The sequence below is a fragment of the Culex quinquefasciatus genome, chromosome 1 (genome assembly GCF_015732765.1).
Source record: "Culex quinquefasciatus strain JHB chromosome 1, VPISU_Cqui_1.0_pri_paternal, whole genome shotgun sequence".
In the NCBI taxonomy this organism is placed as follows: domain Eukaryota; kingdom Metazoa; phylum Arthropoda; class Insecta; order Diptera; family Culicidae; genus Culex; species Culex quinquefasciatus.
This window is the reverse complement of record NC_051861.1, coordinates 53,143,839-53,159,934: the sequence shown is the minus strand read 5'-3', so window position 1 is coordinate 53,159,934 and position 16,096 is coordinate 53,143,839. Positions and strand designations below refer to the sequence as shown.

At 36.0% G+C, this 16,096-nt stretch overlaps 1 protein-coding gene across 7 annotated transcripts in view; it reads left to right on the top strand.

Annotated features, from left to right (window-relative positions):
• The first annotated feature begins 3,324 nt into the window (after nucleotides 1-3,324).
• Nucleotides 3,325-16,096, top strand: part of LOC6050545 (forkhead box protein O) — a 99,034-nt gene continuing 86,262 nt past the window's right edge. For 2 of the 7 annotated variants that reach the window (XM_038250079.1, XM_038250073.1), the window contains exons 1-2: nucleotides 3,325-3,461; nucleotides 8,007-8,717. In XM_038250079.1, the coding sequence (XP_038106007.1) occupies nucleotides 8,486-8,717 (232 nt within the window). In that variant the 5' untranslated portion in view covers nucleotides 3,325-3,461; nucleotides 8,007-8,485. Of the gene's footprint in view, nucleotides 3,534-3,716; nucleotides 3,852-7,480; nucleotides 7,583-8,006; nucleotides 8,718-16,096 lie in introns of those variants that run through there. The other 5 variants (XM_038250077.1, XM_038250076.1, XM_038250075.1 and 2 more) reach the window with 5 other exon arrangements.

The window sequence follows — 16,096 nt, the reverse complement described above, 5'->3', positions numbered from 1 at the left end:
TACCGGCTCTACCATCGTCGTCATCCCCAGCAAGCCCGAACGGACAGGGAAAATGAGGAGAAGAACGCTGTTTTTCTTGAGAGAGCAGCTTCACACGAGAGCGAAAAAAGGGGGAAGAGCTCCACGCCGCTGAGTTGGGGAGGTCGGTGAGCGTTCGGAGTCATCCCAGTAGGCAGCAAAGAGCTTCACCATTATCAATTGATAACACCAGGCAGGCAGGCTAGGAGAAATCGTCGTGGCAGAGCCAACTTCGTTCACTGATAGCAACGAATGCGCATGGGAGCTGATGGCGCTCCATGGCTTGCTGTCTCTCGCGAGTATATGTAGCCTTGTCTTGGGAATAGGCGTAATAAAGCAGGCCGTATCAATGGATCCATTCGTGAGTTACGTAACGAAATGAAAAATGTTAAACCGTTTGAAAAAAAAAAAATAAAAATTACAGTCGGTGGGGGTTATTTTTTAACGGATTTTGCAATTTTACAGGCAAAACCAAATGAAACCAAATTTTGGGTTGTGTTGGGAAATTCTTAAAAAAACTTAGCTGAAAAAAAAATATTTTTAAAACAATTCCTACCAACAGGCTTCTTTTTTGGGTTAGAATGAAATTGGTGCAGATTTCTCGATTTTGTAAAACATATTTCCTTTTTTTTGTGATTATCGGGTTAAATCACAAATTTTTTCCACGCATTGACCAAAATCGACAAATTAGAACCGTTCTTGCCATCTTACAACTTTTAATAAATATAAAATGATGGATTTATTCAAAAGAAACAACACTCACAAACTCGGGATACTTTTGTGGTAATTTGTCAATAGTATGCCATACACAACTCTTGAGTTTTTTTAAAAGGTCCTATAAGCTAGTGCGTTCTATATGTTTAAAGGACCTTTAAAAAAACTAGAACTCTTCTAGGCCAGCCTCTCGCTTTTTCAACAGTAAAATACTGCATTTTAAGAAGAGTCGATTCCCATCTGCTCCCAACGAGAAAGTATAGGAAATATAAATGTTGAAACTATGAACATGAACGAAAAATCAAAGTCGCTCAAGTCGGAGTTCGATCCCCAGTACTTTGGATTGGTAAGCAAAAATGCTAACCATTAGGCCATCGCGACTTAGTGAGCTATATTTGAAATTAGGAATACTGTTACTACCAACTATATACGCGCTAAGTCCTTGTCCATTTGACAAGGGTTCGGATGTTCTAAATAACGTTTGAACCCGATTGGTGCAAACGTTCTTCAGGGCGGGGCTTGTCGATAAAGCTGAAGTACCACGTGCTTGGCTAGCCAGCGTAGAAATGGGTCACTGAAGCTCGGCAGAGCTAACACCTTCCAAATGCCTATGCGAGTTATTTTCACACACAGAAAAATGTTTTGTAGAATCAGCCTGTACGAGGTTTGAATCAACAAAATTTTTGTTGAATATAATCAACGCCGATTTTGCGTTGAAAAAAAACCTTGATTTTCTCAATTCCACAAAAGTTTTATGTTGTTTCGAAAAAGCTGCTTTGACGTTTAGCGTTGATTCAACAAAAATAATGATTTTCAAATCAACAAAACGTTTTGTTGATTCAAATATGCCTTATCTTTCTGCGTGCATGTATAGAATGTAGATCTAAAAATACATGGAAACAACTCAATTTGTAAGAAGCGGCCGCGTGGTCCCGTTTAAACTGTTCCGAATGTGAGGGATGACTGTACCGCCAAAAGTTTTTTTTCCACTAAAATGATAGCCGGGGTGACATTGATAGATTTAAGATTTTTTAGCAAAATGAAAATACGATTTAAATACAAACATATATGGTATGAAACCATACTGAGCTTGATAGAGAATTATTAGAGTTCCTCAAAAAGTTTTCAACCGATTTTGGAATGATTCAATAGTTAGTTAACTATTATTATGAAAACATTTATAGATAGGATTATTTAATTAATCAAATAATTTCATGTTTTCTTAATAAAAATCAGGTTGAATCGAAAACACTGCACTATCGAACAGTTAGAAGAAGTTTCTAAATTTCATGTTTTAAGTATTTTTGATCCATAATTCAAAAATATCTTCTGATTTAAAGGTATTTTCAGTACAACAAGTTTCTTAGTAAATTTTGTAATTTTGAAATTTGAAACAGCCCGTTTTTTAAACAACAGCGAAATTATTTTTTAAAGCACAAATTGCAATAATTAAAAAAGGTGCGGATGGCAAAAATGAATTGAAATTATATCAATGTCACCACGGTTGGTAGCGTAAACCGAATGAATTAATGAAATTTATATTTATCATAAGGCCGATGCAAATATTTTTAAAAGTTTTTGTCCCTCGGATCTGGCTGGGGGGGGGGGCAAAAAAAATATTAAATATTAAAATAACATGCCATAGTTTCAACATTTGCATGGATAAAGTGTTTTAAAATGTATTTTACACTAGTTCAGTTGTTTTGCAATAAAAGTTTTCAAAAATTGTAAAATTTGACGAAAACAAAAATTTTAGTGAAAAAAAACTTTAGCGTTAGTAGACATCGAAAATTTTAAAAAATTCAAAAGATTTTTAAATCAACCCAAACATGCTAAAAATGATTCTAAACGCAGGGTAATTCATTTTAAATTGATATTAACTAATTGCACTTAAATTTTCATAAAAATATTGAAGATTTTTGAAAAAAATATTTTTTTAAATAAAATTTGTACCAGATTCGTGTCCTCTAGAAAAGTTTTCCCGACGCCTCTTCATTTTGCGTGAAACTTTGTCCTAAGAGGTAATTTTTGTCCCTGATTACGAATCCGAGCTAAATTTTTAGATCATTCGTGACTGAGGGGTCATGTCATGTCAATAACTTTATCACTAAAACAAAATTTTGCATTTTAAAATATTCTGTTTATCTATCTTTGCAGGATTATTTTACCCTCTTGTAGGACAAAGTTTCACGCAAATCAAAGAGGGATCGGGGAAACTGCTGTGTGAGTTGGTAGAGTGGCATTTTTGAAAAATTAGCAAATCTTTTTAAAAATACAATCATTTGCAAAGTTTAGGTTCCCATCTATCGACGATAAAAAAATACTTTCATTCTGTTAAAAATTTCAATCTATGCTATCGTCAACTGTTCCGTGTAACGTCATCGTAGGACGCACGTTTGAAGGAGAAATAGCGAGCAGAAAACCCTGAATGAGAGCGGTGAGTGAGCACACGAACGCGAATCGCGGAGAAGAGCGACCGTACGTACCCCAACCCGAGAATCGTGCGGGGAGGAATCTGCTTCCACATGACCAAACAGCAACAGCTGAATGGCACGACGTAGACGACGACGACGACGAGATTTGGGCGAACGTTGAGCGAAATTCGATTCGCATCCACTGAGTTAGTAGTATGCCCACATCCGGCTCGTAAGCATCTTGCTTCGTTGGGGAGACCGTATCGCATGGTTTTCTTCGTACGCCACGAGGTCGCGCCACATTTCAGGAAGAAAGTAAAGGATCTTGAGTTTTTAAGTGATCGCTCGCGATTCGCAAAATTCACCAGAGCGGTGGAATTGGGTTGGGTAAATGTGGGGAATTTCTTCCCCGTGGGAACATTTGGGGTTAAAAGGAACAATCGCTGGAGAACTATAATGTCGCGTTCGCGTTTAAGTTGTTCCATGCCGATCATTTGCTGACCATTTTTTGTGTGATAATTACCATTAAATATCAAATGCCAACCTGAAGGAAAAAACGACGTGGTGTGTTTATAGTACACACAGTTGCAGTGCGCAATGTTGTGTTGGTGTTTTGCTTTTATGTTTGGTTGTGTGTCAGGTTTAAGCCATGTTACTTAAGAGTCGCGAACGCGATTTTTCGAGTTTGTTTGCGTGCACCTTAGCGTAAGTTGTGGTGAGATGTGTGTGAACTGAAATGATTTTCGGCTTGGCACTATTATTGGCCCACCATCGTCGTCCTGAAATAATCAGTTATCAGTGGAGAGGTGCCAACAGGGTTGACCCGAAGAGCCGAAAGCATCACCAAAGTCAATTACTGATAATATGCGTCGATAAGCAAGTGCTATTACCAATACTATAACACTGTGTTGTGAACCATTATCAGTATTCCAATCCCAGTGTATTTGCCGTTGTGGATACTTTCATCACCGGGCTTGATCACAGCTTCTTGGATTAATACGCAATATGTGAGGTTTACAATTGGATCAGGTTTCGACCTGACCTAAAACTGCAAGAAGCCAGGCCAAATAGCCTAAGCATACGTTCCGGTTCTGTTGTCAACAGATAACCAAACTGGAGTCTTGTACACACATTCTTTAGCATTTTTGGACCGATGACGATGATCTTCTGAGTTCGAGTTTTCCGAGATGTGTGCGTTCGCGATCACCAATACACGGCAAAACGAATTAATCAACTTTGCTCGCCCTCGCTATTCCGCGCTAACACATTGACGATCAGCCGCTCACCTATACATGTGGGAAGGCGTGCGCGCGGGAATCGGAATAATTCGACCATTCGAGACACATTTATTTGATATTATAATTTGAACTATTCACAAAACCCGAGAAGCCAAGCAAAGTTGCTCTGCTTAGCTCTAGCCAGGGCGACAGGCTGTTTTAGTATTCTGAGCAGCGGACAGCAAAAATGCGAATAGAAAATTTGCTAAATGCGACGAACGAATCGGCATAGTTTCCGTGGGAGGTGTTTGCCAGAGCCCCGTCGAATCAAATAGGTTCGCGGACAACAAATCCCGCTGAATTGTTAATCATACAGGTTTTGAATATTTTGCTAGCAATACCGAGAGTGTCAACGTTTTAATGAAGTGTACTAATAGCTGCGTTCCGAGTCGCTGTCTCGATTTTAAAAATATACCCAAAAATTGACTGATTTTAATGGTCGATAAAAACGAGAAAATTTCAGAAAACGTAATAATAAAATAACAATACATTTTATGATTTTTAATTTAGCTCTTTTCAAGATTTCAACCCCAAAAGCTCTATTTATTTTATTTATTAATTTATTTATCACTTAAAAATGATTAGAAGCTGGAAAAAAGAAGATTTCATTATACATATTTTATTTTTAAAATTATATTTTACAAGTCATCACGATGCATACTTGGTTGATATTTTTTTAAAAGCTAAGACATCATAGAATAATTATCAATTAGTAACAATAGCTAAAAAAAACATTTGATATGTTACAAGATTAAAATAAAGCAAACAATACCAATTTCACAAAGAACCATTAAGCATTTGATAGTCCATATGATAAACCAAAACTAAAACTTCAAACTATCTGATTATTTTTGTATAAGCCTATCCATAGATCGCATAAAGGATTCTTAACAGTATTTAAATATCAGTTCAGTGGACAGGATCTTGCGATAGGGTTACCACATTCAAACTCCAATACCTATTGAGTCAATTTCTTGCTTTTTCAATATAATTGACACGTGTAGCGTTCTACTTAAAAAAAAAAATAGTGATACAGTGTCCCTGAGGGAATAAAGGTATCATATTTCATGGAAAGAATAATGTTTGTATTATATATATACATATCAACTCAGAATCAACGGAATGTGTCCGGATGTGGTCTACTCGATTTAGTTTCGGGTCCTATAGCTTGGTTTTGAAATTTGTAAAGTTTAATTTAGTTGTTCAAAAGTTATGATACACATACTGTTTAGTCGACCAGGTGATTTTCAAATGGCCGGATCTGATCATCACGAAAGAGCGGTCTAGAGTATTGCAATTTTATTCAAAGGCGTTGTCTGTAAATCTTTGACAAAAAGTAAGCATTTTTTTTTTGAAAACGGTCGAAATTACTACATAAATGAGAGGAAGGCACCAACCACCTAAAGGTGGATTAAGTAACGTTTATCAAATTGGTAAACGTTTTAGAATAATTTTTCACAACTAGTGCAGCTTCTGTGGTGCTGTGCTGACCATAATTGATGATTGGGCTATTATGCCAAATCAAGTATTCCGAGAAAAACGCGTTTTTGTTTTTGTCACGAAATCTCCGCCACGGCAATTTTAAAGGTGAATGAGACATTAGCCGTTTCGTATCGGCAGCCAAAACTAAACAACATTTAAGTGAAATTCAAGTTTCAGAAGATGCGTTGGAATATCCTCTTTCACCTCGACGTCGTCGTGCTATCTTGTCGCACCCACCATTTTGACGTTTCGAGAAAAACGCGTTTTAATGTTTGACCTTGAATATTCAAAAACGAGAGCACGCAATGTAAACAATAACAAACACGTTTTGTTTGGCTCACCATTCTGTGCATTGTCCCAAAGTTTGGTTGAAGTTGGTTGCTGGAGTCCCGAGTTATAATTACAAATGTTTACGGTAGTCTAGCTTGTACGTGCGACAAACGCATCCTGAGTTTCCTGGCCTGAAATCCCTTTGGCCTTTAGTCGCACTTACATCAATTTTCATGGAATGACAAGATAGCACGACAAGATTGAAACTACTTTCATATGTAAAGTGACAAAAATGCACGGAGTTTTTTTCGGTTTTTGTTGAATATCTCAGGATTGAAATCGAATTTTGGGGATCTGTGAAAGTCAAAAGGTGAGGCATTGTAAGCTGCACAAAATGGCGTTCTTTACTCAATTTGGCCCAAAATGCACGTACGATAAGTTAGCACGATGGCGACGACCTGTAGCAAAAAAAAAATCGATTTTGGCAAAAGTGTATAATAGCCGTTTTTTCAATGATGGGCAGTGTGGGTGTAGTAATGAAAAAAATACAAATCGATTTAAAAATAAGAATATTTTTTTTAAGAACTATCATTATATATTACTCAACTGTTTCCAATTCATCGTATTTAATTAAACTACATGAATACATTGGAGTTTCACCTCTGTTTGTCTGTTATTGCTCAGTTAGTTTGATTGGAATTCAACCCATTTGAGGCTGCTGATATTTCATATTTTATGAGACACCGGTCGCATGATTCAAGAATGGGTTTTCAAGACTAAGGCCCCAAAAAGGTGGTATGTAGTTTTGAAGGTCGTTCACTGGCCCTTGCCTTCGCTACCGAGACAACCCTTTTGAAGGTTGCTTCGCACAAATTCGTCAACTAATTCCTATACCTTCCTACAATGCTAGCTCAATGGTCGCCACCGGGGGGGCAACACATTGATATTGCGGATTGTGTCGTCATACATACGTTAGACGGCTGCTGTTGTTGACCACAAAACTCCTTCAATGATTGTCCGAACGTCGTAGTCGTTGTCGTCTCGTACTCGTGTACCCGTTCTTCCCCCCCCTAACGTGCGACGCAGACCTAAGAAGACCGACACCACCGCGGACATGTTCCGATTTTCTTGTATTGGTACTAGCGCGGTCGGTGGGGCCACTTTGGCGAATGTAAATAAAAACAGCTTACACTTATTTGTCTCATTACATGTGTGCGTGTGTGTGTTTGTGTGTCTGAGTGGTGGCAGTTTGGCGAATCGAATGCCGTTCTACTACGATGGTTTATTTACAAAAAATATATTTAGATGTGATACACTTTGTGGAATCCGCGCATCTTTTGCGAACGAGCAACCAACAGCCGAGATTCCGTCGTCATATCGGAAGAAAACTGTCGTCGGTAACCAGCCGTAAGATAATTTTGTTCAGCTGGTGGCAACGAGTCAAAATTCTAAACTCTTCCTTTGGGGACGAACAAGAATTAATGAATGTATCAAAGCAGGAAAAAATTGCGCAACGCAATAGAATCCGCTCAACGCTAGGACTGCTTAGCCGAGAAAATCTTTTGTATGGTTTGCTCTGCAGCTCGGAGAAGATGTAATGATCGTTACATTACAGATATTATCACTTAGTGAAAAAACTAAACAATTCTAGATATTCTTTCGTTGTGTACGACGCGGCATGATCCACGAGCTCATTTCAAAACTGGTCAGGAAGTTTTCGGATGATGTGATTCCATGGCCTGTTATGGTGCAAAATCATGGATTGGAAACTGGTGATGGGTTCGCGCGTAAATCATGCAGAAAAAAGTGAATTGAATCGATCTTCTTGTAGATAAAGCGAGAAACCGTGTTTGACGTGAATTAGAGTAAGAATCGTCGGGTAGTGAAGTTGTTGTGTTCAGCGTGGAACATGTTATCAAGTAGAAAATCAGTGAACGGTGAAAAGTAAACAGAGGCAGCAAAATAACACCGCATACGTAAATAAAAGGGAATGAAAAATAGTTGAAAGTTAAAACAAGTGTGTTTATTCCTGTCAGAAGCGCTATCAACGTATGTGACCAAAGCTGAGACGGTGTGAGCGCAGTGAAGAGACAGCTTATAAAAATAATTCGTGAAAAGAATATTAGCACAAGTGGATCGGGTGGGTAAACACAGCAAAAGTTCACAAACATCGTCATACGTGGTTATAAACACAAATACGTAGTGCCAGTCAAGCAGTCGAAAACAAAGTCGTCGGTATCAAGAAGATCGGAACAAATTGTAAACAAGGAAAACTAGACTGATCTAGGCGCTCGCCTGAATAATTAGAGAATGGATTCCTTCGGATCACCTTGGCCGGCATCGCCGCGCGGGGGTGGCCTTGAGGGTCTGTCCAACGATGGCGTTCCGATGGACGCGCTGGCCGAGCTGCAGGATGGGGCTTTCGAGCCGCAAACCCGAGCTCGATCCAACACGTGGCCTCTGCCTCGGCCAGAGAACTTTGTAGAACCGGAAGTGGAATCCGAAAGCAATAAGTGTAGTAATCAGCAATTGGCAAGTGCAGGTAAGCGTGGATTTCGTCCTCTTCCTCTCCATTCGGGGTTCTCTCCGATCGTTTTCGTGTGGTTAAGCTACCCTTTAATTTCATTATGTTTGCGCCTTCTCCAATTCGTAAGCGGTTTTGAGTGTGTGAATGGGGGAGCTTGCTGGACGTCACTCATACACTGTGAGTTTGTACACGCAAAAAATATGCCTTTTGACTTATACGCAGTTTTCTACGGAAGAAAACGTGATTTCTAGATTGTTACGCTGAATAGATAAGACTGTTGAAAGAATGCTGGTTAGACCTTTGAAAATAACAACGGGTTGTCATTTCGTCATCATTGTGCTTTGTTGATATGCTTTTTTAGGGAAAACTACGTTAAAGGCAGTTTTGTATTATCGTATATCGGTAGGACATTGATAGGTTGAGGATTTTATTTTGCAAAATGAAAAAAAAAAAAGAAAAAAAAACAATTGAGTACAAATCGATTGATGTAACAACATACTAATCTTTGTAAAAAAGTGTCTAAGTACCTTATGAAATAACTTAATCTTATCCAAACCCCAGCACAGCCATCCTTTCGCCAGCAGCCTGCATTCCTCGGTTAGGCCAACTGCGTAAAATTAACCGCAAAGATGATTAATTAAATTGGATTGAGTTTGAGCCTAAATGTTCAAATGACAATAGCCGTGGAAGAATCGTCGGGATCCTCCACTCACGTTCCATTTAGTTAAAGAAAGTATTTAAACTTTGCTAAACAAACATTGAATTGTAATTTTTTCAAATAAAGCTATGAAAGTTACCTTAATTGAGGTCAATTTGAAGTTATCAATTCGATTTATACACTCAAGCTGAAATTTGTAAAAAAAAAAAAACATTTGAATGTCGTTTCTGAAACATAAATTTCCAAGAAAATACTTTTTAAAGCACTATTGAAAAAACCTTTTTTGAAAAAAAATCATTGTGTTTGTCCTACCTAAGTTTATGTTTAATAAATATAAATTTTGAGCCATGTCTTTTCGTTACGCTAAACAAGAACATTCCCGAAGAAGTTTCAGTGAAGTTCTGTGTCTGGAAGGTTAACGATTGAAGTGAAGTTTAAATTATCTTATCTTACAAGATAATAACATATTTGCTGTTATGTAAAAGAATCGAACGTTACACAATGTCACAAATATCACTCATTTAAAAATGCGTTTCTCAAACATTCTGTAAATTTAGAGAAAACTGCAAATAGATATTTTGGTGTATTTTTTTTGTAAAACACATATTTCAGTCTGAGTCACAAATAATTGTATAATCGTTGGTCTTCGTTAATTACCTGAATTGAAATTTATCCTTCAATTATTCGGAAACACATTTTCTCTCTGCTCTTTTTTACCGTGCTCCCTCTCAACTCACGTTGGCATAAGGTGTAAAAAACCCGTCTGTTGGTAGTTGTTAGGGAATTTCAATCAACTCCACAGTTAGCGGAAAATACCGGTCTCACGAGTTTAGATTCGACCTTCAGAATTGAATTTTTGCTTCATGGTAGGTAATTTGTTAGGAACATACATCTGCATATTTTTTTTTGATTTTTTCCTCGACTGTCGCTTTAAAACCGCAACTGCTGAAACTCTGTCAGGTGTATAGCGTTCGATTTGAGCGATGATCTTAGACCGTTTTTTGTATACGGAACGAATTTACCCTGATGGTGGTGGGCTAAGCAATATTAGTGTACCATTCTGGAGGAAGGTTATAACCATATGTTAGCGACGCGCTTAGAGGCTGCTTTATTTTTTATCGTTTTCATTTGGATTCGAACCCACATTCGTTAGAGCCTCTGCGAATAATTAGCATATGGAGTGCTTTCATCAATCGCTCTGTTGTGATGGCACGTGAGCAGTAAGCGTATGCACCTAGTTATATTTTATGAGGAATTGATCAACAGTAACAATCAAATTTCACTCTCAAAACTTCTCATTTTGGATATTCAATTTTCGATTCATATTTTTTTGATTATGTTTTTTTGTAAATCTCAAAAATATTTACTCACTAATATACATTTAATTACCATATCACTATCGCATGACAGCCTGACACATAATATATTCCCTTCCCTTGTCAAATCATTAGCAATGGCAATGCGTGAAAAAAACGAGGTATTTTACGACTTATCAATTTATTAAAGTAGTGCTAATGTCAAATACAACATTGGCAGGGATCAACAATAAGTGGAGGCATGAATGTACTTTAACAATTATTAGCTATCTGGTACTGACGTCAACTGATAATGTGGTTAAGGGACCATCCATAAACCACGTGGACACTTTTTTGGGATTCTGTTACCCCCCCACCCCCCTCGTGGACAATTGTCCATACAAAAATAAACTTTTTGTATGGATCGTGGACAATCGTCATAACCCCCCAAAGTGTCCACGTGGTTTATGGATGGTCCCTAAGAGAAACTCTTTGGCAGATGTCGTCCACCAAATGAAATTTGGTGTGAAATTTCGCATTAGTGGATCAAACAACGTAAATATAGAAATTGTTTAAAAAAAATATGTTCTCCAAAGGTATCGGGTCGTTCTTGATTTCTAACTTTAAAAAAATTAGCATAATCTTATTTTGTTGTGCTTAAATATAATCCCAGAATGTTCGTATTTAACCACATCGATTTAAGAAATCGCCAAAAATCCATTTTTTAACCAATTTTTGATCTTTAAAAAGCATTGGAAAGAAGAACTCTTAAAATTTACAACTTAAATGATAATGGTGGCATTTTATTGCAGAAAATGTGAAAAACAAGCAAAAATTTGAAAAGGTGACTATAAAAACATGAAAAAATTAGATATGCAAAAAGTAGTTTATGCAACAAGTTGCAAAAAGAGGATTTTTCAGCACGAGTCGTACATTTATCCAACGAGGTTCACCGAGTTGGATAAATACGAAGAGTGCTGAAAAAATCAAGTTTTGCTACGATTTCCATACAACATTTTTTGCAATTCCAAAAAACACACACTGAGTGAAATTTTATGTCAAATTTTCATTTTTTTTTGTCAATAAATCGTTTAAATCAAAAAAATTATGAAAAGTGTTACTTTTCGAAACAAGTGCTGAAAAGTGTTTGCTATATTTGGGCAGTACAGGGTTAATTCTTCATGAACTAACATTAATTAATTACATGGGTAATTCTCCGCCCCGACCCCTCTTCGATTTGCTTGAGACTTTGTCTCAAGGGGTAACTTTTGTCCCTGATCTCGAATCCGAGATCCGTTTTGAAAAAGTTATTCGCCGTTGATCATCACCGTTTATGGTCACCCGCGACAGTCACGGACGATGAAAAAAAGAGAAATGCAAAAAGTAACTTTTGCGTTCAATTTTACATAAAAGTCCCTTTGACACCAAATTTCTATCTCATAACCGTTTCAGACTGCAAGTATTGAAAAACACCTCTTTTTCGCATGTGCAAAAATGAAAGGGTTCGTACTGCCCCTCCGTCACGAGATTTCAAAAAACGGACCTCGGATTCGTGATCAGGGACAAAAGTTACCCCTTAGGACAAAGTTTTGAGTAAATCGAAGAGGGGTCGGGGCAACTTTTCCTAATTTCGTTATATATATATATATATATACAGCAATTCCATTTGAAAAGAGCCTAAACCAAAAAAAAAGTTCTCCGATCGGGCTCAAAATTTTTCTGGGGGCCTTGGCCAGACCCGTATTTTTGTTTGGCCGGTTTACATCGTGGTGGTTCAAAAATGGCAATTTTCGTCATTTTAAAACCACTTTTTCTAAAATCATATCTTCGCGCCATTTCATCCGATTTTAGCTGTTTAGACGCAAAGAAAGGTGATGAGTTTGCTATTTGGGAAAAATAGTAAAGTTCCAAAATCTAGCTTAAATTAAAAGTCGGGCGATGGCATCTGACCAGATTTATGTTCGAAAATATTCTCGAAAATTTCACATAACATTTCAGCGATGTCGAACCGTACGTTTGAGATATGATTTTTGAAATGCGAAAGCGCCACGCCACGTGGAAATCAACTTTTTCCACTAAAACTGCGATAACTTTTATTTCAGCGATGACCTATAGATGTTATGGTACCAAAAGTTGCGTCTCTCAATTACGAAAATTTTGGTACCCAGACATGTATAGGTCATCGCTGAAATTTTAAAGTTATCGCAGTTTTAGTGAAAAAAGTTGATTTTTTGCCGATTTCGTCATTTTCCCGTTTTTGCGCGTGGCGCGTCGAAAAACGCAGTTTTTATTTTCAAAAAATCGTATCTCCAAAGCGTACGGTTCGACATCGCCAATTTTTTGATATGTTATGTGAAATTTTCCGAGGAATCCGATAAAAATATTTTCAGACATAGGCTCTTTGGTCCAGACACGGTCAAAACGCCATTTTAAGTTTTCATACGACTTTTCAATAGTTAAGCTAGATTTTTGGAACTTTACTATTTTTCCCAAATAGCCAAACTCATCACCTTTCTTTGCGTCTAAGACAGCTAAAATCGGATGAAATGGCGCGAAGATATGATTTTTAGAAAAAGTGGTTTTTGCGAAAATGACGAAAATTTCCATTTTTGAACCACCCTAGCACGATGTAAGAATTCTAATGGCCAAACAAAAATACGGGTCTAATTATTTTGGCCAAGGAACCCCAGAAAAATTTTGAGCCCGATCGGAGAACTTTTTTGGTTTAGGCTCTTTCAAATGGAATTGCTGTATATATATATATATATATATATATATATATATATATATATATATATACGCAGTTTTTATTTTCAAAAATCTTTGGTCCAGACACGGTCAAAACGCCATTTTAAGTTTTCATACGACTTTTTCAATAGTTAAGCTAGATTTTTGGAACTTTTTACTATTTTTCCCAAATAGCCAAACTCATCACCTTTCTTTTGCGTCTAAGACAGCTAAAATCGGATGAAATGGCGCGGAGATATGATTTTTAGAAAAAAGTGGTTTTTGCGAAAAATGACGAAAATTGCCATTTTTTGAACCACCCTAGCACGATGTAGGCCACCCTAATGGCCAAACAAAAAAATACGGGTCTAATTATTTTGGCCAAGGAACCCCAGAAAAATTTTGAGCCCGATCGGAGAACTTTTTTTTGGTTTAGGCTCTTTTCAAATGGAATTGCTGTATATATATATATATATATATATATATATATATATATATATATATATATATATATATATATATATATATATATATATATATATATATATATATATATATATATATATATATATATATATATATATATATATATTATCATGTTGAGTTTCTTCTTTTATTTTTTCCGAGCATTTCCAAAAATTGGTTCCAAAAAGTTTAGTCCCGTTTGAATTTCAGGAATTTCCGGGAAATTTACACCCATTGGGCACTCCTTAAATGTAAGTTTTTTTTTTCTTAAATAAAGAAACAAAGCAGCAGAAAAAATCCCTTTATTTTAGCGAGCCACAACAAACTCCGTAGGGTCATTCTTATGCATGATTTGCTGAACTTTCCGAAAAATATCTTTTAAAAGCAAACGATTGAGTAAAACTTTGAAAAACTAGTCAAAAATGGTCAAAATTATCAAAAATCCTTTTTCGTGAAAATCTTATAACTCGTGATGAATACATGTAAACTGCCCCTGATTGCATAAATGTTCCATATGCATTTTCATCGTTTTTTTAGTTATGGATTCAGTTTGGTTCAATATCGTGTGCTCTTTCAGAAAAGCCTGCAACATCCAGTACTTTGTTCTAGAAATCAGGAGGAAATGTGATTTTTTCGCGAAAACTTAACACGTAGCCTTATGTTTGGGACAAACTTCAAATGCGGTTTTCTCAGCTTACTGTTTTTGCATATAGGACATTTATGCAAACATAGGCAGTAAACCCCTTATCAAAATAATTATGTTTGTCTGCTTTGTAGAATATTGTTAAAATTACAAAAAAAACAGGTAATTTTTAAGTAAAAAAATCAGAAAGTACCTTAAACTTATCATCAACGATACCATACAATTTTAATCATATTTTTCAACTTATTTTTACGAAAAACACTTTTTTTCTCTGAATTTTGAGTACGCCATCAAATCGGGCGTCCTTTTTTACACGAAACCCCTTTGAAACTAAATTTCTTGTTTTACTCACGGTTTCGAGCCAGTTGATGCTTGCGTACCGTAAACCGGGGTGACTTTGATAGGTTTGCATTTTGTTTTTTGAATATTTTTCAATAGGTAAGGTTTTACTCAAGATTATTATTTTTAAAACATGTACTGGGGCAGGCCACACAAAGTCCATGTACTATTTTGGAAAAAAAAGTTTTTTCAATAGTGTTAAGAAAAATAGTTACGTTAAAAATTCTTAGTTTAAATTCCGGGGTGACTTTGATAGTCATAGTTTTTGTTGTTAAAATCATATTTAAGATGTTCAAACTTTATGTGTACGTTAAATGTACCATCACCGAAGTTGCTGATATTGTTTTTAAGAAGAAAAAATAATGTTTATATTTAGATATTTAAGTTTATAAGCTTTTTAACAAAATAAATATAAATTTTTGGTAAAATTGTTAAAAAGTCGGAATTTTGCCTGAAATTTGTAAAAACTAGTTTTGTTTATAAAATTATCGATTTATATTGCATGTTATACTGAATTCGAAGCACTAATCACAAGTTTTCACATTTTACATGTAATTTGTTCAACTGAAATTGTACATAAATTTGGAGATTTTTTTTATTTGTGTTTCAAAAACACATATTATTTATCATTTACAAACTTATTTTACCTTCTCCTAGTGGAAAATTGTCCAAAGAATCCTAAAATGCATTCCTTTTTCTGATTCAAAATTATGTTCATTGAGAAAATCATGACACTTTGAGAAGTTCAAAATAATTACTTTCATCAACATTTTCTTAACTATAGTTAACTAACTTTTCAAAGTTTCCAAAATTTTATGAAAAGTTCTTTTTGAGGTTCTTTGAACACTTCTCTACCATAGTCAGAATGATTCTAAACAATTCCGTACGTATTTTAATTATACTCTTCATTTTGCTATCAAAGTCACCCCGTTTTACGGTAACATCAATTTAGTTTAAAATAAAAAAATCCAACTCACAAATGTTCTCTAAACATATAGAGGAAAATACTATGTTTGGCAGGTTAAGCACTCACTTCTAACTCCATCCAATTTGTTGTTTTGCACTATTTAAACAACTTATTTTGTAAAACTGTTGATACAAACTTGCTGGCTCCCCATGTAACATTTTTTTCCAGGAGTTCTACAAGAGCTCTTCAAGATAGCTACAGCATAGCAGTTTGGACCGTGGTAGGATAAAATTCTCTTCAAAACTTCTTCGGGAGTTTGGAAGAGTACTTGAAGAGAGTTTTATCCTACCGCGGTCCAAA